Source organism: Grus americana, chromosome 3 (assembly GCF_028858705.1).
Source record: "Grus americana isolate bGruAme1 chromosome 3, bGruAme1.mat, whole genome shotgun sequence".
NCBI lineage: Eukaryota > Metazoa > Chordata > Aves > Gruiformes > Gruidae > Grus > Grus americana.
The window spans coordinates 4277279-4303816 of record NC_072854.1 but is presented as its reverse complement, the minus strand read 5'-3'; the positions used below and the strand labels follow the sequence as shown (position 1 = coordinate 4303816).

The window sequence follows — 26538 nt, the reverse complement described above, 5'->3', positions numbered from 1 at the left end:
TCCAAAACAGCACTATACCAGCTATTAGAAAGAAAATTAACAGTCTCTCGGCCAAAACTAGGACAATCAGATAATACACACTGAGTGTGCTGTCACTAAGGAGGGGAAATAAAAACTATGCCAAACTTGTATTAATTAGCATTAGTTAACAAGGTAAGGCGTTAATGAGTGAGATAAAACCTGAGGGTGTCAGCATTGCTTACAATAAGACATGAGCAGATTATAATGCAACCATAGGGTTTATATATGTCCACCAATGTGTTTAAAAGCAACAAACACCTTCAGCTCACGATGCTATTCTCATCAACTACCTTAGCAGGGGAACAACAAGGTGGGAACACACTTTCACGTCTAGCACCAACAAGGCCTTTACAATTAGGATTTGCTGCCATCCATGCCAACTGAATCAGGGCTAGTCCAGCTCCCAGGGTCAGGCACACAACACTGACCTGCACTTCTGGAAGCCGCAAAGCATGAGCCCGAATTTCGTGTCTCTCGATGTAGTAGTTGTTTACCACGTGGGGATTCAGCCACGTGTTATGTATCTGGACTCCAACTCTCATCCCATTGCTGGGTGCTTTTCCATGATGCAGTGCTTCCAGGTAGTACCTCGAACCAGCAGTTAGCTCAAATTTCTGGGATTTTGGCTGCCAGCGCTCACTCCAGCTCTTCACCCAGTTCTCAGACCACTCCGAATTGCCGGCAGGGAGAGAAGCTATTCTCACCTGTGTCCAGATCAGTCAAATCAGAGACATTTCTCCAGCCCCAAAAGACATTTTGTCCAATACCACAGCTCAAAAAAAACCCAGACTTGTGCTGATAACAGTGGGGTGATGGTTGACACATTCTTTCTTGTTATACAGGAAAAAGCCATCATCTCAATGAGCTTTGGTTTAGGGTTCAATACCATGAAGATAATTCTTGTGGCTTACCCTAACTTTAATAACAGTTCCCCATGCAAATTTTCATGGATGACTTCGGTTTTACACCTCATATCCTCCATATACAAAAGAAAGAACTATGTCTACAGCCTTCTGAGATGTAGTATGTTACCATTAGACCAGTAAAGCTACTTTTTTTATATGTATTTTTTCTAGCCCTGTTCAGTTACTAGGCTTAAGAATAGCCCAGAGAAATAGATTGCCTCTATTTATAGCATCCTCTCGCCTTTACAACGGGAAGGATCAATGTTTCAACAGACAAAAAGGGAGGTAAACTGAGGAAGCCAGGCAGCAAGCCTCCAGGTGCCCTTGCACGGATTGTTAATGATGGTGATGTGCTGAACTAACAGAAAGGTCTTCTGGAAAAGATGTTCAAAGACTCTGGTTGCAAGAGTGAGTTTTTCATGAGCTGAGTGGCTGATAGTGCCATCAAGTATAACCATACAGATTTCACTCTGCAACAGATTCATAATAAGGGCAAATAATTCACACTGGGGAAATTCCCACTTGTTAGGATCTTAATTAAAACCATTTCCTATCCTGATGTCATTTTTTCCTCTGCCAAGGGTAATACCTTATGTTCTGGATCTTGGGACAAACTTAAGTAGAGAGATGCCTGACCATCTGCCTGAATCCAGAAGGTGTAATTGTTGGTCTGAGGAGCCACAAAAAATCCACGAAGCCTGGAGCTAAGCAAAAGCAGAACATCCGTAATATACAAAAGAGTTACTGCAAAAATGCCCAGCCCCACACCCCACCTTCACACGTACATTGAGTAACAAGGAAAGACCCTGAGACCAAGTTATAACAAAAAAATCAGACTTTTTTTAAACTGAAGGAACCTCAAAACGACCCATTTTCACATTAAATGTTTTTTATGCTTCACAGAATTTTTCAAAAAGGAAAAAAAGAGCTCCATGAAAAAAGTATGGTGGTGGTGTTGGACACTTTTTTGTGTGTTTCTTCTCAAGCAAAGTCTTAACCCTGAACAGGCAGGAAAAGGCTCAAAATCACACACAAGATCAACTGAGAAAAACAGACAAGTGATAGAAAAATGAAAACATTCATGCACATTGCACAGCTTTCAGAGGGTGTATCTGAAGAGGCAATGGACACCAACACAGTTCAGATATTTTCACAGCTTGGAGCAAATAAATTTATTTCCATTAACTCCACATGCACTGCAGCTGCCAACATCTGCTGAGGATCTGGCCCTCCACATCTGGCTGGAGCTCCAGCCCAAGACAGCCTCTGGAGCTCCTTCTATTTCTCCTAATTTCTTTTGTGGTACTTCACCACATCTAGGCCAGGTAGAGCAGAAATACTGAGCGAAAGCAAAAGGAGGAAAAATAAAACACTTCACTGCATATTTTGAGCTTCAAAAGGACCTTGGAGCAGAGGGTTTGCTTTGATTTATAGGAGCTATGCAGCAAGCCTCTGCTATAAAGATCTGTCAGGTGTTATTACTACACCTTACATTGCTAAAGGTGATTGCCATGGCTTCATCTCTTTTTAAGATCACTGGGTACCTGAAGGACTTCTTTGCCCCAGACAGGAATCTTACTGGGGAACTGGCATTAGGTACAAACTGCCATCTATATCCAGGACCCGCTTCTGTCAGATCAGAGGCATCATCCCAAACTTCAAAGAGAAGCCCTCTGTTTCCTAGAAAGTTAAAATAAAAGCATTCTCAGTAGCAGCCAACAAAAATCCCAGAGCACACGCTAGACTCGGTGGTGTAAGGAGGCAGGCCAGAACAGAAAATTTTAACGATAAATTGGCTCTGTTTGTGGGTCTTTTTTGCAGTACAATGCAGAATACAGGTCTTGCTTTAGGAAATTTGTTCTACCTTGAAATCCTCCACCAGAAAGAACAAAAATCTGCAGAGAGCAGAGCATCCAACCAAGCTCATATGTCTGCTCTTGCAGGAAAAGTTACTGAGATAAACCACAGTCAAAATGAGCTAAGCCTCGTTTTACGCACAGTAATTTCCTACTGCAAGACTCCACTCAAGCAGTGTCCCCAGAAGCCTCTGTGGTAGCTCTAGTTCAGCAGTCCTTCCTCTAAATATTATCTATACATTTTTATTCTCTATTTTCCACAGCCCTACACACCACACTGACCTTCCTCCTACCATCGCCTGTCTGTAAATGGTGGGCTGAGCCCTCCACCTTGTCTTTCCTTGCTATAGAATCTCAGAATGGTTTGGGTTGGAAGGGACCTTTTAAAGATCATCTAGTCCAATTCCCGTGCAATGAGCAGGGACATCTTCAACTAGATCAGGTTGTTCAGAGCCCCATCCAACCTGGCCTTGAACACTGCCAGGGAGCCAGGGGCAGCCACAGCTTCTCTGGGCAACCTGTGCCAGGGCCTCAGCACCCTCACAGGGAAAAATTTCTGCCTCAGATCTCGTCTCAATCTCCTCTCCTTCAGCTTAAGGCCATTACCCCTTGTCCTATCACTCCATGCCCTTGTAAACAGTCCCTCCCCAGCTTTCTTGTAGGCACCTTTAGGTACTGGAAGGTGCTGTAAAGTCTCCCTGGAGACTTCTCTTCTCCAGGCTGAACAGCCCCAACTCTCTCAGCCTGTCTTCACAGGAGAGGTGCTCCAGCCCTCTGATCATCATCGTGGCCCTCATCCCTATCAAACCTAGGAGAAACTGGTTTGATGTTGAAGTAGACAGCATTTTGGAAAGCCCTGTTTCTTGATTGCATTCATCACCAAATTATTTGTGCCCTCCATTTCCATGTGTGCTTGCTTCTTTGGACATTCTGTTATTTGAATACCATACCTGGCTGGGGGGCACCAAGCCTCCTGCCCTTGCCGACAGGCTCAGTGGTGCATCTGATTTGCTGGGGAGAGACGTGCTTGACTTTACAGGGGACACCTGGCAGCAGGAAAAGAAGACAAATGTGCTGTGTGAGACTTGGAAACACAGCTGAGCTGCAGCATGAACCCATCTTGTTTCCAGAAGGGGTCAACACTTTGCTAAAAGTCAAGGTTCGTACTTTCAAGCAAGCAAAATGATTCATGCCCACAGTCAGAATAACTGGACTTCCTGATGGTGAGTCCTACAACTCCCACGCTAGTATCCATGAACATCGGTCAGGATTTGTGGTCAGGGCCATGACCACAGTGTTGAAAAAAAACCAACCAAACAAACGAAAAAACCCCCAAACATTTAACACATTTCTCCTCTTACCTGCAGCAGTGACCTGCACTGGCTCCTCAAAGAAATCCCCCACAACAGTGAGATCAGTCCCTCCTCCGAGACTCCCACCAGCTGGGAACACAGAGGCTATTTCTAGAGAGGAAGGAAAAGGGGAATCTGAAAACGAGCGTTGGAAAGGTTAATCCCAGCCCTATTTCTGTCACAGCCAGCACTGCACTTGTACTCTTTCCAGCCAGAGCAGGCTCCTGTGAATGAAACAGGCATCTCACTGATCCTTCCCGGGGTTTTTTGGCAGCCGCTGGGATTACGCCAGGAATGAACAACATGGATAACTTGGCCGCGTGACAGGAGAAACACTGTAATGCTCGCACTCTTACTTAGCAGTGTCTGCATCTGTCACGCTCAGATTGCAAACCGGTATATTCTGCGCTATTGAGGAGCCCTGCAAAAAGAGGTGGAATTAAAACCGGTTTAATCCTTTTGACCTTGTCTGACTCACTTCTCAATTTAGCCTGTAGGTTTAGGCGTTACCACACTTTCCAATTGTCCCTTAGGCTTCAGGCTGAACATCTGACTGTACACATCATGACCAAAAGAATCTTTCAGGATTTTCCCTGTTATAGTCATGCCCTTCCATACCGGAAATCTATTTTTCTCTTTGATGCCATTTACTGACTTTGCACTCAGATGTCCTAGTTTAACCACACAATTATACTTTTATAGTTCTGAAAAAAGACAAATAAAAAGATGAGGGAAGTTTGTCCAGATCTGCATTTTTTTCTTAATTTATCTGATATTTAAACTTTACTTTTACAATATTGGTTACTGTCAAGTGTGGTACCGTCTACTAGATAGATCTGGCAGATCTGTTTTCTGCTGGTTTCTCTGCCAATAGCCAACTCCATTCAGCGTTATTCCATTTTACTGTGCCTTAATTTGTTAATAAAATTTGACAGAAAATTACCCTGCTTTACAAAGTTATTTGAATTTATAGGTGAAACAAGCTGTATGCTGTAAACAAGATACAAAATGCAGACATGTATATACTATGTTCTAAAAAAAAAAAAAAAAAAAAGCTTTTGTTATCTCTTGAACCAAGCTTCTCAGATACAACTCATAAGAAAATAGTGCATCCTTGTACTAATTTCAGCCAACTTAACCACAAAAACTTAATGAGACCTTACTGGGGACCTGTGGAGGTGAACCCAGTGGTCTTTCAGCTTTATGCAACCTCTGATTAAGTTCAAAGGCTGCCCAGTTCTCTGCAGTTCCTGATCCCCTACTTCGGCTGTTGGGCATGTGGCTTTGTTGAATCTTGGAAACTATTTTCCCATGACCATAATCTTGAGTGGGTGCTCAGGATTTCACTGTCTGCAGTATAGCTGGAAATATCACATGCAGGTTATTATTGTTATGTACCTTAATTATTATATTTTTTTTAACTAATGGTGCAATAACCTGCCATTCACCATTTATCCAGAACTCAGTTTTTTGAGTGGCTGAAGATCATCTCCTTGTAGCTGATGTGAGGTCCATCTCATCTTGAGACCTGCATTTCTAAAATCTCACCCTTACTAAATACAGTGTGCTTTAAGGGGAAAAGGTTTTTCTAGATGCAACATCTCAAGTCTACAACTCATATGACAAGAAAAGGAACAATAAAGCAACATCATCCCAAATCCTACCATACTGCTGTTCTCTGGCTGACTGTCTCAGGTTAGGCTGCCCAAAATAGAGTTCAAACATAACCCTGTCCGAGGAAAACCGGGGTTGTACGATATAGCCCATGGCAGCACACCCAGCCTTAGCACGTAAATCTGGTCTTCCCGAAATTTTTGATCTGCAGCTTTTTGTGTAGTCAAGCCCATGCTAGGGGAGCAGCACACCCAAAACGAGGACGCAGCAGAATTACATCCTTGGGAAGAGCAACAGTGAGAGGTCTTTTCTTAGACCCGCTGGGGCTGCCAAAAGACAGTGCAGGGAGTGAGGTGGATCAGTACAATGCATTTATACCTGAATGTGTTTGATACAAGAAAAGCTCCTGTTTGGCACTGATGAGCCAAGCACCTTTGTGTACTGCTGACCTGCAAGAGAGAGAAAATGCTTGAGACACCGTTGGCCATTTAAATTAAAGTAGACCTTCTTTTGGCAGAGCTGGACCCTTGCTCTCCAGAGGAACAGCGGAACACTTCTACAAGGACCAGCAACACCTTTCTCCAGCACACTGAGGCATTGATTGAAGAGACTCCATTATATGGCTGAAATGTTTTATTAGAAGTACTGTCCTATTGTAAAGTATGGTTTTGACACTGTCAAAACTCATTTTCACCTCCTTTTCTGGCTAAATTCTTTCCCATTTGAATGAAGAGTTAAAAGTGAGATGGAAGGATTTTATTCAGCTAGGTTTAGCAAATGACTTATGCTTTGGGCACTGAAGCTAAAGTATTAAAACCCCAAAGTGGAGATGCTTTGGAAGGAGAAACATTCTCCCTTTTCATTCCCAATCTGATGATCATCATCTCAAGACAGCAAAAACCTCATTTATAAACAATGAAACATAAGGTTCAGTAAAAACATCATGCACTTATCTTGGACTCAAATTCAGCTCTGTCCCCATGCAAAACCACAAAAAAAAAAAAAAAAAAGACAGGAAAAGATTCTTTTACTCACTTTCCTTTGTTAAACACCGAGAAGCTAACATTGTGGGACCCTGGAGGAGAGAAAAGTAATATGCTTTATAGCAGAAGCATGGATGGCTCCTACCAAACCTTGTCCAGGCATCTTGGGCCTGATTCTCCTCTTCCATACACTTTCCTTACAACAGTATAACTGTGATCATCTTTCCCAAGCAGGAAGCTTGCTGCTCAGACAAAGCCTTGGAAAGAAATCAGAAGTTGCTTCAGAGCGCTGAGATTAAAAAAAATGAAAGGAATCCAACCTGCTAGAGAGACCATGAATAGAAGTGGGCATCCAACTTATTCCTCTCTAATAACAGACCAGTAAAGGGAAGCTTCATCACATACAAGAAGGGGGGGGGGGGAGGTAATCGAGCAAAGACCCCAAACCACATTGTTGCAGTCAGCAATGTTCACATCATCTATCATGGTTTCCCTTGAGCATTGCACTTCGTTTTCTCCAAGGCTGTGTAGAGGATGCAGATCACTGCAGCGGCTGCGTTGAACTGTGGTAAGCCTTGACATGAAGCAGGTTTTCTGAACTCAACCCTGAGACAAATTCCTAACCAGAGACAGAGCAGGAATGCGTGATGGACACCCTCCCTCAGCCCTCTGGAGCTGCAGGAACAAATCCTTGCTTTTTCCCCCTCTTTTCACCAACCTATGTGGTTCCCTTCCACCCGGCACTGCAGGGTCCCCAGTCCATCCTCCACCCGAATAGGGTAGCTGTGGAGAGACAAAGGACTTTGCTAAGCCTTGTGAGCAAACAGAGCAAAATACAGTGAGAATCATCTAACCAAAGACATAGACTTACACATCTGAGCTAGTCACACTTGGCTCCCTTTGGAAATAAAGGGGAGAAACAGGTGAGGCAGGAGAGGAACAACCCATCTCCCCACTCACCATCAGGAGCTCAGCAGCTTTGGAGGAATCCTACCAGCAACACCCAGCACTCCAGATTTGCTCCTTTACTCTTGTTACCAGCAGGTGATCCTGCCGGTGACCTTATGAATCCCCATTTGAAGCAAGACTTGAGGGGACACAAGCCTGGGCACAGGGTGAGAGTGAATAGGACAAAAGCGTTTCCCCTCTACTTGCACCTCTGCATGTCCCTAATCCGTAAGTAGGAGCCGGTAGCAATTAAACTAGACACACTGGCATTACATCAACCTTCTGGAGCCATGGAACAAAGCAAGTCCCATCAACTCACATCTGCATACAAGTCCCCCTCCTGGGAGGCAAGAGGAATTTTACAGTGCAATAAGAGGACCTGCTGAGGACCCCAGGAGTCTTAGCACTGTCTTCTGCAGGAGCAGGCTTTTCCCCTTGTTCCCTGTAAAAGCAGCCTCCCTTTTCCAGGCACCAAAGTGCATCATTCATAAAAGAAATGCTGCTGCAGAGTTCATTTTTTTTTTTGCCTGTAATTCGACAGAGTGCGAGAGCCAGCAATCTAAAGGGTCTCCTGCAATTTACAAAAGACAAGAATACATTAATACCAATAAATGGACAATACTGGGGCCCAGGCACCAGAGCCTGTCTGCTTATGCTGTTAAATTTTGAGAGCTCTATTTGCCCAGTTTGGGCTCAGGTCAGCTAATCCACCTTTCAAATTAGTATCTATATAAGACTGAAGACAATGCATTGACCAGAGTCATTAGGCAGCTTGGAAATGGCTACCCTGTTTTGGAGTGTAGCCAGTTGAACAAACATGGCCAGAGCATAGTGTATCATCTCTGGTCCTGCCTGGTTATAGCTAGAGCCACAGAAACAGCAGCCCTCACCCACCCCGTCACAGACCACATGGTCAACTCTCCATGGTCCCTCTCCATCTTAAGGCAAAGCAGAAGAGGTCCTTCAAAAGCCAAGAAATTTTTTTTGTGCACAAGCTGTGCTGAGCCCTTGCACCAACACAAACCAAAGGTAAATCAAGAACTGACATGCTTCCAGCTCGCCTGTCAGCAAAAGAGCAGAGACTGGTCCATCCATCTTCTGCCATAAGGATAGCAGGTCTAGGCAAAAAATTAAACAGGGAAGATGAGATACGATACAAGAAAGTTTCACAAATGAAATCCTGATTTTGTTAAAATCAGCAGCCAATATTTTCAAATGGGACTGGAATTTCCCCTCACTTGTACGTAGCATTTATTAACTTCACAGAAAACCGGACCAACCCTAATATCTTACCTCTTCACCTGCAAAAGTATATTCCCCAAATACCGCAGGAACTGCGGCTCTAAAAATTGTCACAGGACCATCTTTGAGATGCCCATTCTAGCTCTGAATAACCAATCCCTCTGCCCTGTAAGGAACGGTTGGTAGTCTGAGCCCTAGCACGACTATACCCACCCTTACACCTTTCAGAAGTAGCAGGCAGAACAAGTACAGCATCATGCTTGTGCAGCCATACCCCTTCAAGATGCAGCTCAGTCATTTCTTTATTTCACTGAGGAAAAACACTACAAGCAACCTCTGCTAGGAATCATCCGAGCTCCTAATAGCAAATTCAACTATGATCACCTTAAAGAACCATTATGGCAAGGGACAACTTCCACCTGAGAGGAGGAATCAGGTGGAAGCAATAAATTCACAGTAATTAGCATAATAAACAAAGGTTGGCAATGATTCTTTGAGAATTAACAGACAATTAAGGAAAATATGCAATTAAATCCTGTAGTTCAAACACTTTGCTATGACCCATGCTTCAGAGTTTTATGAGGCTTTATTAAGAGTCTGCTTTTATTAATACAGCTTGCTGATATTGAGTTGCCTTTCCTTTTAAGGATGAATAGAAAAAAATTTAGTGTTGCAAAACGTTTGGTTCAGTATGACTGGACCATTGTATCCCATACAAAGCATGGATGCAGAACACACTTGGAAGTATAAAAACAGTTCTCTTTTTTGCTCAAAATCCTGAATCATGGTGACTGAGTGACAGACTGCTCTGGTCAAGTCCAAGTCCTCACTTGGTATGTATTTACTAACACACCAAAAATGGGCAAAATATTCATGTGAAGCTACGATGTGAACCTGTCTGGTATGCTGAGATTTTGAGGCCATTTCCTTTTTGGCAATAGTGAGGTTAAGCTGTAAATGAGTAAACTAGCAACGGAGCATGCAGGCACGTCCAACCTGCAGCCAGGCAGACCAGCCTTTCTTCCCACTGATCAAAGGTTTCACGGTTCCACTAGAGGCAGGTAAAACAATAATCAGTATCGAACAAAGAACGCTAATGTGCATCCAGTGGGTAAAAATGTATGGCTGAAACAGGCGCAGCTGGTATGGCAGGAATCTGCACTGGACTTTCATTCACACTAGCAGAGAATGTAGTTACTTAGCAAGGGACATTTCCATTCAGCCTGAGAAGCAGTCAAAAAGCATCTAGTGGTCAAATATCTGCTGCTGCAACTAGAATTTCTAACTACTGAGAACATACACCTTCCCTGGTTCCTGAAATGATCCTTAAAATGTCAGCACAGTGTCTATAGATTAATAGTTTATCTTTAAAATACTCACGTGGGCTTAGTTCTTCACTGCCATTGACACAAGTGCAAGGAAATAATAATTCAGTAGTATCTGAGAACATTTCCATGCATATGGAAATACATGTGACAGACAGCAGGTCAGCGTTCACGCTCATTTTGGATTCACTGTGCTTAAAGCGCTGCTGGCCTGTAGCAAATTTTTTAAATCTACCTGCTTTGCTCTGTTGCATGTAACCATAGAAGCAGCAGAAAATAAAAATCAAACCTTCCTTGAGAACAAGGAAGTGACCAGAGAGGGTTTAAAGCGGTGAACAACAAAGCTTTTTGTCTCAAAATACTTCTGCTTTGTCTGACTCACCAGAGCATCTGTTTCAAACTAATAGTTTTTTCTAAAAATGCAAATGGAAGGGAAAATTTATTTAACTTTTAGATTCTGACATTATTTTAATTAGTTAAATTTTAATTTGCTAGCCAAAATAAAATCTACAGCAACCAGACGCAATTACAGTACAATTCACACTGAGCTGTGATTGACTGTGCTGCCAGTAAACAAACCAACTAGCTTAATGGACCAGTTGCAATTAGATTAACAAAGTTTGCTGGAGCCCAACTCATGAGCTGCAATAAACCACAAAGGAAGTAAATGGCAATTCTGGGCCAACTGGTTGCAATTTATTGCTGTCAGGGAGGCTGATGGAAGAAACCAATTTACAAGGACTGGGTCAGATAGCAGCCTATATATAAGTACCCATCAATATAATCCACATTGAAGTCCAATGTCTCATATCTTCCAGCAATTGTCTTCCCATGGATCTCTATTAAATGTCCTGTTTAAAAGAAAATAGAAATTGAAGAAAGTCTTTTTAAAAAAGCGGGGAATTTGCATTTGCAAATTTTGTGAGCTGAATAAAAGAAATTCTTGGGTTTTGCAAATTTTGGAGAGAGATGCCCAACTGGCTGCACTGATGCCTACTCTCAGCTTCTACTGTGGTTCAAGGTGACTTTGCACTTAATTCACTTTTCCCAAACACACATCTTTATTTCCCACAAAAAAATCCATCCCTGATTTCTTTTAGCAGACCTCCAGCATTTGTACTGAGAAGACATTGTTCTCAACTCTTTTGTTAAACATATTCTAACCCATTTCCCCTGTAGAACCTCATAAGACAACCAAAGTGATGTCATTTGTACACTAGACAGGGTCAGGGTCTAAAGAAGGACCTCAGTATGTATGTGGCCAGCTAAATTACTCCACCCCCTTGGCCATACTGAGTGACAGCTTGGTTCAGTTGCCTACACATAGATGTCTTAAATCATGTGAGGCACCCTGTCCTCCCACTGTGGCTCCAGAAGAGGTCTTCCTGGTCCTGTGTCATATCTACCTGCTCCATGCAACTCCTTCATGCTCCAGGACATCTGAAATAGCACTAGACACTTAGTGTTACGCTCATGTTCTTCACAGACTACACTGGGAGGTCAAACATCCAGCTAGGACATGGAAACATCCATACAGGCACCCTAAAGCAAGGTGTGAGAACCTGGAGCTGAACTGCACCTGAAAATAATTGGAAATGAGTCATGGGCTTAGATTTAGGAGCATCTATGTGATCTAATCACCCAGGCACCTCCCTGCACTCTTGAGACCAAACAGTTGTGATTAATCTTGACTTTGGAAATAAACATTTCAATCTTCTCTAAAGAAGCCTGCAAACACAAACAGAATAGAAATAGGGAAAAAAGTCTTCCATACCCCAGTTAACTGTTCAGACCAAAACCAGTGGCTGTCTTTTCATGTAACATGAAAGTCTGAGCTAAAGCCCTATTAATCAAAAGGTCTGTATGGCAGTACAATATCATCTAATAGTTAATTCTTCTGAAAAATCATTACTAAATAATTAGGGTCAGATGACTCAGGAGTTGAGACTGATTAGACCTGAACTGCCCAGTTGGTCTGAAGAAGATAAGTACCAAATAACCTGGTCACTGTGCATTACCCATTTCTCTTGTACCCCGTGCTGTAGACTCTCTCCACTTGTGCAAATCCATTTTCCTGTTCAGCATGAGCTTGGACATTAAGTTCTGGAGGTGTTCATTTTAATTCCCAGCAAGACAGATCCCTCATGAGGAGAAAGACAGTATGGAACATCAAATAATAATTAAAGTGGGCTCCAGCTTAAAGAAAGGTTCTGTACCTGGGATGCCAGATGGTGGATTAATTTGGTAAACCACAGGTGTCTGCACAGCAGAGAACTGCAAAGAGAAATTTGTAGTTAAATGGCAGTCATTTTCACAGCAACCCAAAAAGATCTGATTACACATTGCTTACAACACAGTTGGCAACTGCATTTCAGAGACTCACACTTCAGATTTGATCTTTGAAGCCGAGTCCTGCTCTGAGAAGGGAGTAAGCACAATATGCCCTTCTTGCTTCCTCTGTATTCAGAGTATGGCTTATTGCTATTTTTGCATCCTCTTTGTGCCCAAACTGGCCAGCCTGGCCACACCATTCCAGAAGATATGGTGTAATACACTATAAAATTTCTAAGCCATGCTTTATCTGAACTAGAGTCTTCCATTTTATCTGGCATTATGGCACCATTTTTCTTCCCAGTTTCTTTAAGAGTATATCTCTTAAAAACTATTTCTACATCACAGAAGTGAGATACTTCAGCTAGTCTTTAGCAAGGTTGCTGAGTATTCTAAAGCAGTGTAGCAAAGAAAATGTTTGTATTGGCCCATCTTAATGCAGTATAATACATCAGAAGTGTCTTTGGGAAAGCACTACCTCTGAGGAAACAGCAAGGAAATACTGGAAAACTGCTATGGGGTATTATTTTTTACTTCAACAGAGTCCAAGAAGAAGCAGAGAGATTGTGCTTTGAGGCAAGACTCTCAGAAGATGGGGAACACACAGGGACAATTTCCAAGCGGAGGAAGGTCATCATCAGCCTCTCAAAGTAGCTGAGACATGGATACCTGAACTGGTGCATGCTTTGTCTGCATTTTCAATGAGCAGAACAACCCTTTTGCCTCTCTTCTCCAGTCTTCTTGACTAAAATCTGTGAGACTTTTTAACCAAAATTACTCTAGAAATTTTTTGCCTAGGCTGACGCCAATCCTATTCAAATGGCGTTGTGGGTGGGAGCACTACTCATTGTTCAAGTGTCCAGAGGCACACATGGTCCTCCACACACAGTTAGCTCACATGGAACCAATATTTTCTGTAAATGTCCCTGTCCCTCCCTGGAAGATGGCAAACCAAACAGGACAAAAATAGATGGCTTCAGCAGCTAAAAAATACTTTATGTCCAAATCAAGCATCTGGATCCTAGAACTGGAGGAAATAAAACCTCTTTGAATGTGTTTAAGAAATTCCTGCTATGGATATGGAGCTTCCTCCAACACTCTAGGTATTATCCAGTGCTGGGTTAGCTGAATATCATCTTGTAACAAGCTGATGTAGCTGAGACAGTGTGGTCTGGCGTCAGTGGGAATATACCTGGACAGGCATTGAAATAGAGCTGGATGTCTTGGAAAGGCCACAGGGAGAGTTATGGAAAGAGAAGGTGGGCTTTTGGACTAAGGCTATATGAGTCAATTAAATAACTTGGAACTTGTTATTTGGCCCAGGAAACAGCATGGCTTATATCCATGCAGGGAAACTCTCCCTCTACACCAAAAAGAATCATAGAATCATTAAGGTTGTAAAAGACCTCCAAGGTCAAGTCCAACCATCAACCCAACACCACCATGACTACTAAACCATGTCCTGAAGTGCCACATCTACATGTTTTTGAATGCCTCCAGGGATGGTGACTCCACCGCCTCTCTGAGCAGCCTGTTCCAGGGCTTGACCACTCTTGTGGTGAAGAAATTTCTCCTAATATCCAATCTAAACCTCCCCTGATGCAACTTGAGGCCATTTCCTCTCATCCTGTCACTAGTTACTTGGGAGAAGTGACCAACACCCACCTCACTACAACCTCCTTTCAGGTAGTTGTAGAGCGCGATCAGGTATCCCCTCAGCCTCCTTTTCTCCAGACTAAACAATCCCAGTTCCCTCAGCCGCTCCTCATCAGACTTGTTCTCCAGACCCTTCATCAGCTTCGTTGTCCTTCTCTGGACACACTCCAGCAGCTCAAAAAAGAGGGTGGCCTGACCCCCACTGTCTAATGGGAGCCAACTTGCCATCACCCAAAGCAGAACAACCTGAACCAAGGAGCAGCAGCTAGGTGATCCCAGGCGGTGCTGAGAGCACATCCTGACCCTGCCTTGCTAATACAGGCACAGCCTTGCATTTTACAAGTAGTCCACTTCTTTATACCTCATATCTGCTCTGAAAAATAAGAGTAATGTCACTGTCTTTCCCCAGTGCAGCATCTGACACTCTGGAAAGGTATATCATTATGTGAAAAGCAAGGATCAAGGTATTTAGGGGTCTTGGGCTTAGAGTGATGTATAAAAGCACCTGGCTTGTTCAGATTTTGTAAAATCCATTTGTTTCTCTGCTTTCTTAGGAGCTACAAATACCTCCATAAATCTAGCCTGCAGTCCTGCTAGATGGAAACAAGATTTAGTCACCGAAGTCATTAGCTGCTCGATTTCATTAACCTTACAGAAACAGTACATTTCCCATGTGTCCCCATTCCCAAATTCACCCATTTCTCAGACCCTTCTCCACACACCTTCATCCTCCCCACCTTCTTTCTGAGCCCTCTCCTGTCCTCACTTGTACTTACTGATGCTGCTGTCAGCTCAATAAACAAACTCATTTGCTGAATCAAATCAAAGACATCATTGCATGTGTGGGGTTTTTTCTGAGATTTCCTTGAACCCCATTCCCTTTCAAAGCTCAGTCTTTGCCTTCCGTCCTCCTCATGGTCACGTTAAAAATGAACAAGTAGCCACAAACTCCCTCCAGTGATGGCCGCTTCTGAGAAGCAAAGGCAACATCACGCCATACCCTGGGCTGGAGCTGATGCAGAGAAAAAAGCCAAAACAAAAGCTAGGGCCACTAGCTGACACAAGTTTTCCAAGCTGTTCAGACTTGTTGCTGCCTGCAGCAGGCTTTTTCAATCTAATGTGGAGGCAAAATTAATTTTTAATACACATAGCTCCCAGGTCCCAGTCCCAAAACAAAGAGACACATTGTGTTTTATTTAGCTTGGAATGTGCCTCATTAACAGCATCCCCTGGTGATTTTTCATCAACTCTCTAAGCTAGCTGAACCACCCAATGATTCTTTGGCTTTAATGTGCAATTTTCTGAAAACACTGGGTTTTCTCGCTCGATACTCAAAGTTAGCACAGAGGTGAAACATGACTTCCAAATGCACCAGGCCTCATCCTGAAGCACGTAGCCATGGTTAAGGATTCTGCTCTACAAAAGATCCTGACACCATCATCATTAACTGGTCTAACATGACCATGCCCCACAACCTCCTGAGAAAACATGCTTTGACATTGAGTGCCAAAGGGAAAATACTGGTCTGGCGAGTAGTGAGCTCCCAAAATAACTGAGCAACAGATATGAAATTACAACTGAGGTCTGAGCTTTCCAAATCTTGCTCATCTTAGGTGTGGAGAGCCGTCCTAGACCTGGAGAGATGTCCTTTCCTGGAACCAGCTGTGCCCATGGGAGGTACTCTTCCCCATGGTTGCCTGTCCATGCAGACTGTTAGCTGCCACCCTGCAGAGCTTGACGGTTAACACCAGGAGAAGCTGGCATAGGGTCTTCTGACACCATAGTGCCTTCTGACCATGTGGCTTAAGTGCAGAGACAGATTAACTTGGACCCAGATTTTTGATTCAAAAAGATCTCTTGGTGACCTAGTCTATCCAGTGCCAGACTGATGAGTACCTCGATGCACCTAGTTTTACGGGACAGAAGGAGCAACCTAACTTCTTGTCCTGACATGCAATCAGACATATACTAATCAGACATATACAGATACTAAGTCCAAAGTTTGACTCCCTTCAATACCTTAAATTCTTTATCATCATTTCTATCTTTGCTTGTCGGTTACCTTGAAAGTATAGTTTTCTTTCTCCACCTCAGTCAGGTTGTTTATTACATGTCCTTTAAAGATCACCTCCACATAGTACAAACCCTCCTGGGGTGAAGACCTAGGTGGAAGAATATGTGTTATATTATTTTTACAAGGATTGGATTTATTTTTTTAGGAAATGCCAGGTCCTTCACAGGGTCTCCATTCTTAGCAGGTCCGCTGAGGCTTCAATAGAGAAAAAATTTTTTGTGAACCCAAACTTTACACATATGAACCCAAACTCAATTTAAAAGAAATGTGAAGGTACCGCAAGAAATTACAGTTAAGTGCAGAAGGTGATAGGACTACCTCAGAACTCTATCCAATTTATACATTAATGCAAAACAGAGACATGCATATTAGTGTTCATTAATACTAATGAATAATTGCTATTCATTAGTATTAAAATAACCCAAGGCTGCCTGGATTTACAGGGCGTCTTGATCCTGGTTTGTAAATTAACACTGCATCCTTAATGCACACACTTTCTCAGCACCGCATTCAGCAGAATTACCTCCTGACTGAATCACAGCAGCAAGAGATGGAAGAGCCCCATTAGGGTCACTCTTACAGCCTCTTGCAACATCCCTAATCTTCCAGTCAAACAATCATCTTTAAACTTATGACAGGATGGAAAACAGGCAGCCTAGGTTGCCCAGCTGGTGCTTGAAAACATATTTGCTTCCCACTCTGCCCATAACCTCTCTATCATCTTGGACAGGTCAAAGACACAAGAAGCTAGTAAAATCCCCCTTGAGATTTTCTTGGGAGTTTTGCATGTAAGAATTGGATGTCTACAAACCTTTGAGGATCTGAGTCTAGCCTCTCCAAGAAGTGTCACTGACTCTTATGCTAGCTAGCCTAGAGTTTCATTGAGTTGAAACAAGGATAAATGCAACACAGCTCTGGAAGCGGTCAGGCGCAGCCACAGAAGCAGCCATAGGAATTCCTTAAACTCCCAAACTGCCTGTACAGACACTGAAAGCAAATGAGGATCCTACCAGGCACATGGAAAGGTCTCAGCCACGCTGTAGTCATGGATCATACCTTGTTCTGCATCTTATAGTGGATAAGTCAAAATACACAGGATAGACATCACACGGCAACCTGGGCAGATCTGGATTCACCAGGGACACCTCCAGCTGGGACCCACTGGCTGAAGAGACTTGTTCTAGCTGGTGGGATGTTGAGCCTAAGTAATCAAAGTCAGCCAGAAGAGCTCTGTGAGGACAGGATTGCTCACAGTCACACAAGATATAAACATTTTTGAATGTGCAACCCAGCTTCTCTTTAGGAGCAACACTGAGACCCTCTAATGAGGTTTTTTAAAATCATGTTTGTAAAATTTCATATTAAGACCAAGTTCATCCCACCATGCAGCTGTGTGGCTTTTTTTGCCTCTAATACAATACTTGGTCTCTTCCATATGTATTCTACTGCAAAGATTGACAGTTTTGGGGAGCTTGAATCACCTCAGCCATCTGGAAGAAACATCATGCCCATCGATACATACAGCACCTACAAAATTAGTACCATTTGATGCTATCTTTGCAGTTGCTGATGTCTCACATAGTTTTGCTGACAGGACGTCAAGTTGGCCTGTGCTGCAAGGTGGATCTGCTTAGCCCATTTCTTTAGAGTGAGCTGTCCAAGGGATCAAAGAGTTTTAATCTTCAGAAAGTCAAGCTCTATCTGAACATAAACTAGCATGCTTAACTTTCGTAGCACAATCAAATACAACTAGAAATGAAGAAAGTTTATAAGCAACTCTCCTTTTGCTCACGATCTTCACAGGTCTCTTTAAATGACATCAGTGGTTTCTTGACTTGCAGAAAACTGCACATTTCCTCCTGGTGCCAGGAAGGTTTTTTCCCTTTTCTCCCAAGGCCTGGCTGTCTTCCCCCACCCCCAAAAAAAACCCCCCACTCTGGTTAAATGGTGAGTTCCCAGCTGTGAGTGTGTCTCCCTGCCACACAGTGCTCTTGGGGAAACATCTCCCATGAAGACATGAGCTTCCTTTCTTCCCTCCATTTCATCATCTCTATGGGAATGCACAATATTCAGAAAAACAAGACTGATATCATTCATCTAGTTATAAATGACCAAGTGTCAGAACTCGAGCAGCTAAACTGAATGTACAGCTGGCTCAGAAACCAACTCTCTTCCCAATGAATCAATGTTCAGCACTACGGAAAATCAGGCTTAGCTTTGTACAGCTGGTTTTGGGCCCACGACATATCAATTTCTGTGTTTTTACTCAGATCTCATGTTTATCTTTAGTGTTTTTAAAGCTCCAGCATCCTAGGACCTATGAACAGATGAGACTTCCAGATTTTCTAGGAAAAAAAAAAAGTGTCAGGGAAGAAATTTCTAGCCCTGTATCTACAAAAATAAGGTAAAAATGTGACTTCTCTCACCTAGAAAGAATTTAAAAACCAGCAACCACCTGCAATAGCTTTTGAAGCAACAATTTCAAGCCGATTTCATGTTATAGGTGCCACAGCCCATGTATCTGTCGCTTAGGTTTGTCACTCCAACCACAAATCTCAGAATGGAGCCGATTCTCTGTTACTTTGACACGCACTACGTAAGAATTTAAAACTCACCGTCCAGGGTAATAGTAATCCACGTTCCTCCAGCGACACTGCCTTCTTGGGGCTTAATGAGCAATCCTGTAGCTGTCACTGCAAAACCAACCCAGCTACATCAGGCTGAAGTATAAGACGAACATCTAAAATGTCTCGTTCAGGACAAGATATAGTGGTCTGACAGCTGTCCTCCCATGATCCCACTCTTCATCTCATTTCTCCTACTGAAGCATCCAAATTAGTCATATCACTCATCATTCTCCCCCCCAACTGTCTCCCCTCTGTAATAGTCCTGCTTCCCCTCAGGATGGTTTTGATGCCTTCAGGACTTGGTGAATTGAGCTACAGTCTGAGCCTCCTGTCCTCCTCAAGAATTAAAATAAGCACAATAAACCTCATGTTTAAACCTCCTCCAGCTCTCAGAGAAACATGTTTGCTCACTTCTGTACATTGTTCCAAACTTAGGGTTGCCCACAAAATATATCCTTTTCTGGCTCCCAGACAGCCTATCCAATTCCTTCTTGCTGAAGTCCTTAGGAAAGAAACACAGGACCGGAAAGGAACTTCTTCATGATATTAAGTCACATGTAACCTGCTATATAGTGCCTTTCATAAAGACATCACATTCTTAAGGTGATTTAGGATTTATTTTGGGGACCCTGATCCTCTGAAGCTAATAGAGATGAACCAGTATCTGGCTCCTTTTGTTTGTAGCAAAATATCAGAATTTTCCAGAAGTCCTTTTACCATGATAACCAATTTCCTGTTTAGCATTTCAGGAGATTTCCAACTGATTGGCTGCGTGTGAATGTAATCTCACCAAACACCAGTACTCATCACTGAAGCCAAATATGGGACATATTTGCATCATGAACCCTTAATATCAACATGCAAACAGTGATATGACTATCATCAAGTGAATGAAAACCAACTGAGATGAGAACAGGGACAATTAACAATAAATCCAGACAATTAACAATAAATCCAGAAATCTCCACTGGCTAGGGAAAGAGTGCCACGAAAAGGCTGGACAACATCCTGTATGCTGCAGTCAGTATCTCATACCATTCTACACCTTTTAGAGATGCTTCCCCATGTGTCTCACTCACAATCAGTCTGTATCCAACCCAGTGGCACTGGATTTTACTGCTGTTGTCTCCAACCACACTGGTCATGCAACACCTCTCTATCACCCACCTGCAAAGAATATCAGCTCAGCACTCAGCAAGGATGATCTCCAAGGCTTCATCTTGAACTTTGGATGGGGATTTCACAAGAGACTGGCTCCAGGATCATGACTTGGGGCCTTAACACCTTCCCTGTAGCTTTAAAACAAACCCCATCTGTATTATTTCTTCACATTGCAGACCTGTGGGAGCAATGGTCTGTGATATAGCAGACAAGATGGACCAAAATGTGGAATCACAGAGAAAACACTGATTCAGCTCTCACACAGCATCAATATATTGGTATATATCAATATAAAGGATCAATATATTGCAAATGACACTCTTTTTCTTCCCACCCAACAGATCTATATAGAACATACGCCCCTCCAAGCAGACCACCTACCAGCCAAGCTCAGGACAAGCTTCTCCCCACTGGGGCCGTGTTTCTGATTAAGTGGTAGGCACAGGTGAATTAGTGAAAGCAATTACAGGATTCAGAGCCAATGATGTTAAACTCTCCTAGCTCTGTGCTGCGTTGTGCAAAATCGTTACATCTATTATGTTAAACTAAATAATGCCGTGGTCATTCTCCAGCTCTGAAAGCAAGTGACTTGACTGTACTATTAAGCTCCAAACTAGGAACGGGCCATGCTGTCTCCTGAGGTGTGCTTAGGAACTGCTTGGAAGAGCACTGGTAGACTTGATCACAATGGTGCTGGGAATTGTTGTAACAAATTCCTTGGTCTTATTTCATGGAATCATAGAATGGTTTGGGTTGGAAGGGACCTCAAAGCCCATCTAGTTCCAACCCCCTGCCATGGGCAGGGACACCCTCCACTAGACCAGGGTGCCCAAAGCCTCATCCAACCTGGCCTTAAACACTTCCAGGGATGCTATCATAGAAAGTCATATCACACATTCCCTTTATAAAGTCTCTGCCAGGAACTGTTCTAACATTTCAAAATGTAGACCATCAACTTTACTGCCTTCACTCTGGGTTTTGAACTAGTATGGAAATAACCATGGGTCAATTAATTTAGCCACATTTTAAATGAGCAAGACCCTCCAATTCTCACCAGTGAGCACAGAGCCTGGGACACCCTTACACAGAACATCCCTTGGCTGTTAAAACTCAGTTCAGACCACAAAAGTCCCAGGCATAAAGATAAAATCAAATGGCAAGAAGATAATTTAGGATTTTGAATTGGTTTTATGGTAGGAGGTAAACGGCAAAAATCACAATCACTGTACGAGACACTGTAAAATCACTAATCTCAAAGGGACAATCCATGTCCCACATGGACAAGAACAGACTTCAATGCTCTCAAGGCCCTTCCTCTGCAAGAACAATGGTACCAAGAGCTCATATGTTCGTCCATGTAGCGGTCTTGCTCTATTCACTAGGTGCACTGCACTGATTCAAGCCCTTTTCTACACTGGTGAGTGCCTGTCATGTCACCTGAGAAAGCCTAAACAACTATCCATAGCACTGTCTGCTTTGCTGGCTTCCGTAAGTGTCTGTAAGACCCATCAAAATGAAGCCATTTGAGTTCATTAACACCTACATTTAAAAAGAAACTAAACCAAAGCTCACTATTAAAAAAAAAAGGGGGGCGAGGGGGAACAACAACAAAACACCCAGGGCTGGTTCTTTGTTTGCTGCTGGTACCATGGTTCATAATTGCTGATGCTTTAAGTCATTTTTTAAAGGACTGACATACACAAATAAATGGTCTGCTGTCTATAAGCACAACATGCTCTCGGACATCGATTAGAAGATGTGATCAACTTTTGTCCAAGGGCACTGGATATTGTTGGGGCGTTGCACATTCCATACTTAAGAGGGAAAGGAGGGAAAGGAACTTGCTTCTCCTGTTTCTTTCTATCTGGTCTCTGCCAGATAATGCAGTGGAGTTTCAAGATGGTGAAAGGCTGGAGAAAAATCGTCCTCTAAAATCAATGGAGATCAGAAATAACTGTTCAAGACTGGGCAGCAAAACACTTGGTGATAATGGCAGAAACAGAAAAAAAAAAAACAGAACAAAGCCACATCCCCATTTGTTGTGCAACCCAATAGAAGCAGATCTGTAGAGCAAAACAATTCGTGCCAAAGACCCAACATCCACACTGCAAGGATTTAGGGGTGTTACAACAGCACTAGATCTAACCTAGTCCCAAGGACTGAACATGCAAGTAATGGCTGGAGTGTTTTTTGGTGCATATCTTTCTGTCTTTCTGTTTGAATTTATTCAGAAAGATTTCAGTCTGTTCAGTGAGACAGTTCTGTAAAAAAAAACAAAAACAAAAACAAACAAAAACAAACACCTTTTCTGGAGATGAGAAAACTTGCTTCAGAAGTGCACTCCTGGTCTAAAATGAACATTAAAGGCAGATACTATAGAGACTCTGGTGCACCTCTCCCTCCCTTAGTAGCAAGGACTTTTTTGCAGAAGTCAGAGTGAAACGTACTGTATCCATAGTGGGCGTTCAAGAAACCAAGCCTGCTGGTGGGTCCTCTAGAAAAGGCAAGCCTTAGAGCGAAGCTGACTGTTTTTCACATGCTTCCCCCTAAAAAGTTGATGTTGCTTTTACCATAAATATGGCAAATATAATCCAAATACTAAAAATAAAGGTCACGAAAACTCAAACAAAAAGCTTCCTCAGAGCTGCTGTGTAAGAGCAGGGATACACAGGGCTGCACAGTGGAAGAACTGTGGATTAGCACCCTGGGAAAGATGCAACAGAAGAGTGGCACTCAGAGGTGAGAACTGGGCAGGAGTTTTAGTTACCCTACAACTATGACAAACACACTGTCCCCATAAAGCCAACTGCTGCAGCTGTTACAACCTGCAGCACAACACATGCAAGCCAAATACACCTGGAAATAGAAGACCTGAATGAAGCCTGGCCAACACGCACCATTTCAGTTGGCTGCCATGCCTTCAGTAATCTACGCCTTCAATAACACATCAGTTCTGTAGCATGCTTTAACTTAAGGAAAACATACTCCAAGTCCCTGTTCAGCTTATTCAAGTTAGTGGCCTGCCTTACCCATGAAGAAGCTGTGGCTAAGAGGTAAATGACCTTTCATAAGAGTCCATAGCAAAGTAGCAAGTAAAGGGCATGTGTTTATAGTCACACCTGACAAATGTGACCAGCCAGCAGAAACAACGCATGCATTCAATATCAGGCATTTCCCACTCTCTTCCCTCAGATCCAAACACATGAATAGTTTGGGCTAGAGTAATACAGCAATGTAAGACACTGAAGTAGCAATAGTAGCTTCTATTGCCTATTGTACCACAAGAACTACTGCAACTACTTGCTCTATGTTTCTTACATATTTTAAAATAACTTCAATTTGTAGGGGTCAGAGACCAGAGCCCTAATGCATGTGAACCTTGCATTTCAAAGCAGGTACATAAAAAAAAATAATTTAGATTTATTTTCATTGTTCTTACTAGACTTTTCCTAGTATTACTTACCTTATTGGATTTGTTCTTCTTCCACTCCTCCAATGAGAGAAGTCCAGAGGCTCTTATACCGGCATAACTTCTCCATCCCTTTGACATCAGCTCTGCTGCAATTTTCAATCTGAGGTTGTGTTAGGTGCTCAGTTCAGTCCCCGTGTGGGTAACAGTCATGGTGTGCTGGAACCCACCAGACTACTTTCTCAAAAGGCTCAATGCCTGTTGCAGAAAGCTCAGAGCCATCCATTGGGTGTGCTTAATTATTAACCTAAGCCACCTACTGATATTAACTGTTTTGTTCCAAGTCTTTAACGACCATAATGGGAGTAACCTGGAATTGTTCTTCCATTGATATATGGCAAGATCCTCCAACATGAGGATGATGAGTCTGTTTTATCCTCCTTTTCCCCCACAACATGACAGAAAAACTGATAGAACAGTTTCTTGATATACTGATATCCAATCTGGGAATGGCTTTCACAGCAAGTGGACTTCAAGGTTTCCTTATATACTCTTAATTCAATTTTTCCATGGCTTTCCCAACGGTGCCTGCATGTGGCAGGAATTCTGCCCAAAGGGTGTTCAGACCCCCTACCATATCTCAAGTACATGCAGTGCCCCTACAGGTCCTTACACCGTCAGCAGTGGAAAAGAGTGCAGTGGACTTACACAGTGTTATCAATCACCCTGTGAAGAACCATGTGCCTCCATAGGCTGCAGGGAAGACCCAGCTCAGCATACATCAGGTGCTCACTAGTGTGAACACCACCCCTACTCCCACCCCTGCACCCATCTATTTGAAGTCTAGATGGTTTCTGACGGAGCCAGCAGAAACATGATGGGTTGCTGAGCCCCTGAACTGATAAGGATGCCTTCATGGAAGTTTCCACTGAAATTCAGAGGAAGGTCTCAGACACCACAGCATAACTACAGTTTAATGAGTTACCATGCACCAGTCAAAGAGCAGCAGTATGTATGCATGCTCTTACCTCATCCCCAAAGTGAGGTGAAACAGGCTTGGTCATTTTTCCTCAGCCTCAACTCAGAGACATAGTGGCACAAAGTCACAGGCAATCAACCTTCAGGGAAGTTCTGGAGCTCTGCCCAGCAGTGGAACCAGTTGTGTTTGGTTTATTCCTAGGTCAAGCCCTAGTGTCTCAGCTGCATATAGCCAATGATTACAGGAACCAAATGAAAGTTAACTCTATCCTGTTCAGTAGTCTACACTCAGTTTACTTATTGCCAGAATTACACTAGAAATATGGTTAGAAGGAAGAGCAAACTTGAGGGAATTCTGAAAAAAAAATTATTTCCAAAGGGACAGTTCAAAAATGATAACTTGAACACAGCAGACAGAGCCAGATGGTAATAATAGGATCCACTGATAGCTCAAAATGAGGAGATGTACCAGGTCCAGGGTCCCTCCAGGAGCAAGAGGAGACAGGACTGGAGGCTCAGCTACAACATGGGCCCATGATCCAGCTGGAAAGCAGGACTAGAGATGCAACGAAAGACTAGTATTCCTACAACATAGCTCAGAGAGGGACTACAGGCCCAAAGTTGAGGTTAAATAGGGCTCCTGACCCATGGGCAGGGTGTGGATGGGGGTTCCAGGTGAGGTTGATCAGGGCTGTTAAAGGTTTATTGCTCCCCTCAGGGCCCTGACATTTCTGCTCCCAACACAGTCACTTAAACTCTCTAGATCATAGTGAGCAAAAAAAATGAGTTACCACCTCTGTCATTCTGTATAGCATTTTGTGACCCACTCCTAAGGAAATGCTTTATAGGGGAAATTCTTAACAAAATGTCCTAGGCTTGCAGATCCAAGGATCTGACTGGGATGAGGACTTCATTCTTTGCAAAAACTCACAGATTAGGTAAGACACTGCATAGGGAAAAATCCCTTTGAAGGAGTTGAAATGTGAAAAGAAAGAGGGAACCTGATGAAGAACATTGTCCTTAGTGACTAGAAATAGATCCATAATTCAGACCAGGAGAGGAATGGTTGAGTCACAGAGGAGTCTCATTGTATGAAGTGTAAATACTCTCCCACTGCAAGCTGATGACCATGTTTAGGTCCAATTACCTACCAAAGAGGAAAGCAGTATAGTTTGATGAGTAAGTGCATGTTTGTATATGTGTGCAAGCAATTTTTTTCCTAATGAAGGAAACATTGCCCAAAAACATCACTTCAGGCCATCTGGGGTTGTTTGGTTTTTGTTTGCAGCTATTCGTTTAGAGGTTGCAGATTTTAAGCGTATGAGTAGAAACAGTCTTACGGACAGGCTCAGCATGGGGAATCTGAGAAACGTTCCCGTGTTGCTAACACAAAGGACCTAGAGAAAAGCAGATGTGAGCAGTAGCTCTTCGTCACTAGGTGGAAGTATGGAGCCGTTGAAGACCTGTCTACCACTTGAAACACAACGGAAGGCCAGCCAGGCTGCCTCTGCCTGACACCCATCCAGGACAGATTTCTGTTCATCCCCTGCACTTGAGGGAAAGGCCACGATCCAGCAGACAGAGCACAGGAAGAGGAGATATGGGACTTATTCCCTGCTCTTTCACTCACTAACACATTGATTTGGGCCAAACAGCTCCATCTTCAAGTCACCCACATGTAAAATGGGGATGGCAGCGCGCTGCCCATGAGGCCTTTTGCAGGGCAGGTGGTCTCCAAGGGAAGGAGCATGGAAGACACTAACTTTTCCCAGGACTTGCAGCCTTTCCAGGATGGAAGAGCTTTGCAGGAGCCAAGCGAGGGCTTCCCTCACACTCCCCCAACAGTCACACGGCGGCCACCTCGCGAGAGGAATGTGGCAGTTGTTGAACACCACATGGCATGACCCAGCTGAACAGCTGAGGGGAGAATAATGCGGGATAAGGCGAGGTTCAGCAATTTTGTCTGCAACTGCTCAGGAGCTCCCCTCTGTCCTGCATGCACCACTTCATACCAAGGACACCAGCCTTTCCTGCCAGCTCCTCACCAAAGCCAGAC

General features: G+C 43.2%; 1 protein-coding gene across 12 annotated transcripts in view; it reads right to left on the bottom strand.

The window, feature by feature from the left end:
• The window catches only part of PKHD1 (PKHD1 ciliary IPT domain containing fibrocystin/polyductin), a 270672-nt gene extending 246897 nt beyond the window's left edge, over nt 1-23775 (bottom strand). For 9 of the 12 annotated variants that reach the window (XR_008576501.1, XR_008576500.1, XM_054821420.1 and 6 more), the window contains exons 1-16: nt 23559-23767; nt 20102-20273; nt 18923-19000; nt 17364-17508; nt 16296-16395; nt 12463-12520; nt 11019-11097; nt 8726-8797; nt 7450-7514; nt 6784-6823; nt 6127-6197; nt 4144-4245; nt 3733-3828; nt 2471-2606; nt 1516-1630; nt 450-725 (exon numbers count right to left, since the gene is read on the bottom strand). Coding sequence is in view for 10 of the 12 variants with exons in the window: in XM_054821420.1 (XP_054677395.1) it covers nt 450-725; nt 1516-1630; nt 2471-2606; nt 3733-3828; nt 4144-4245; nt 6127-6197; nt 6784-6823; nt 7450-7514; nt 8726-8797; nt 11019-11097; nt 12463-12520; nt 16296-16395; nt 17364-17508; nt 18923-19000; nt 20102-20153 (1485 nt within the window). In the remaining 2 variants the exon portion in view is untranslated. Of the gene's footprint in view, nt 1-449; nt 726-1515; nt 1631-2470; nt 2607-3732; nt 3829-4143; nt 4246-6126; nt 6198-6783; nt 6824-7449; nt 7515-8725; nt 8798-11018; nt 11098-12462; nt 12521-16295; nt 16396-17363; nt 17509-18922; nt 19001-20101; nt 20274-23558 lie in introns of all 12 variants that reach the window. The other 3 variants (XM_054821415.1, XM_054821416.1, XM_054821419.1) reach the window with 3 other exon arrangements.
• Nucleotides 23776-26538: the final 2763 nt, after the last annotated feature.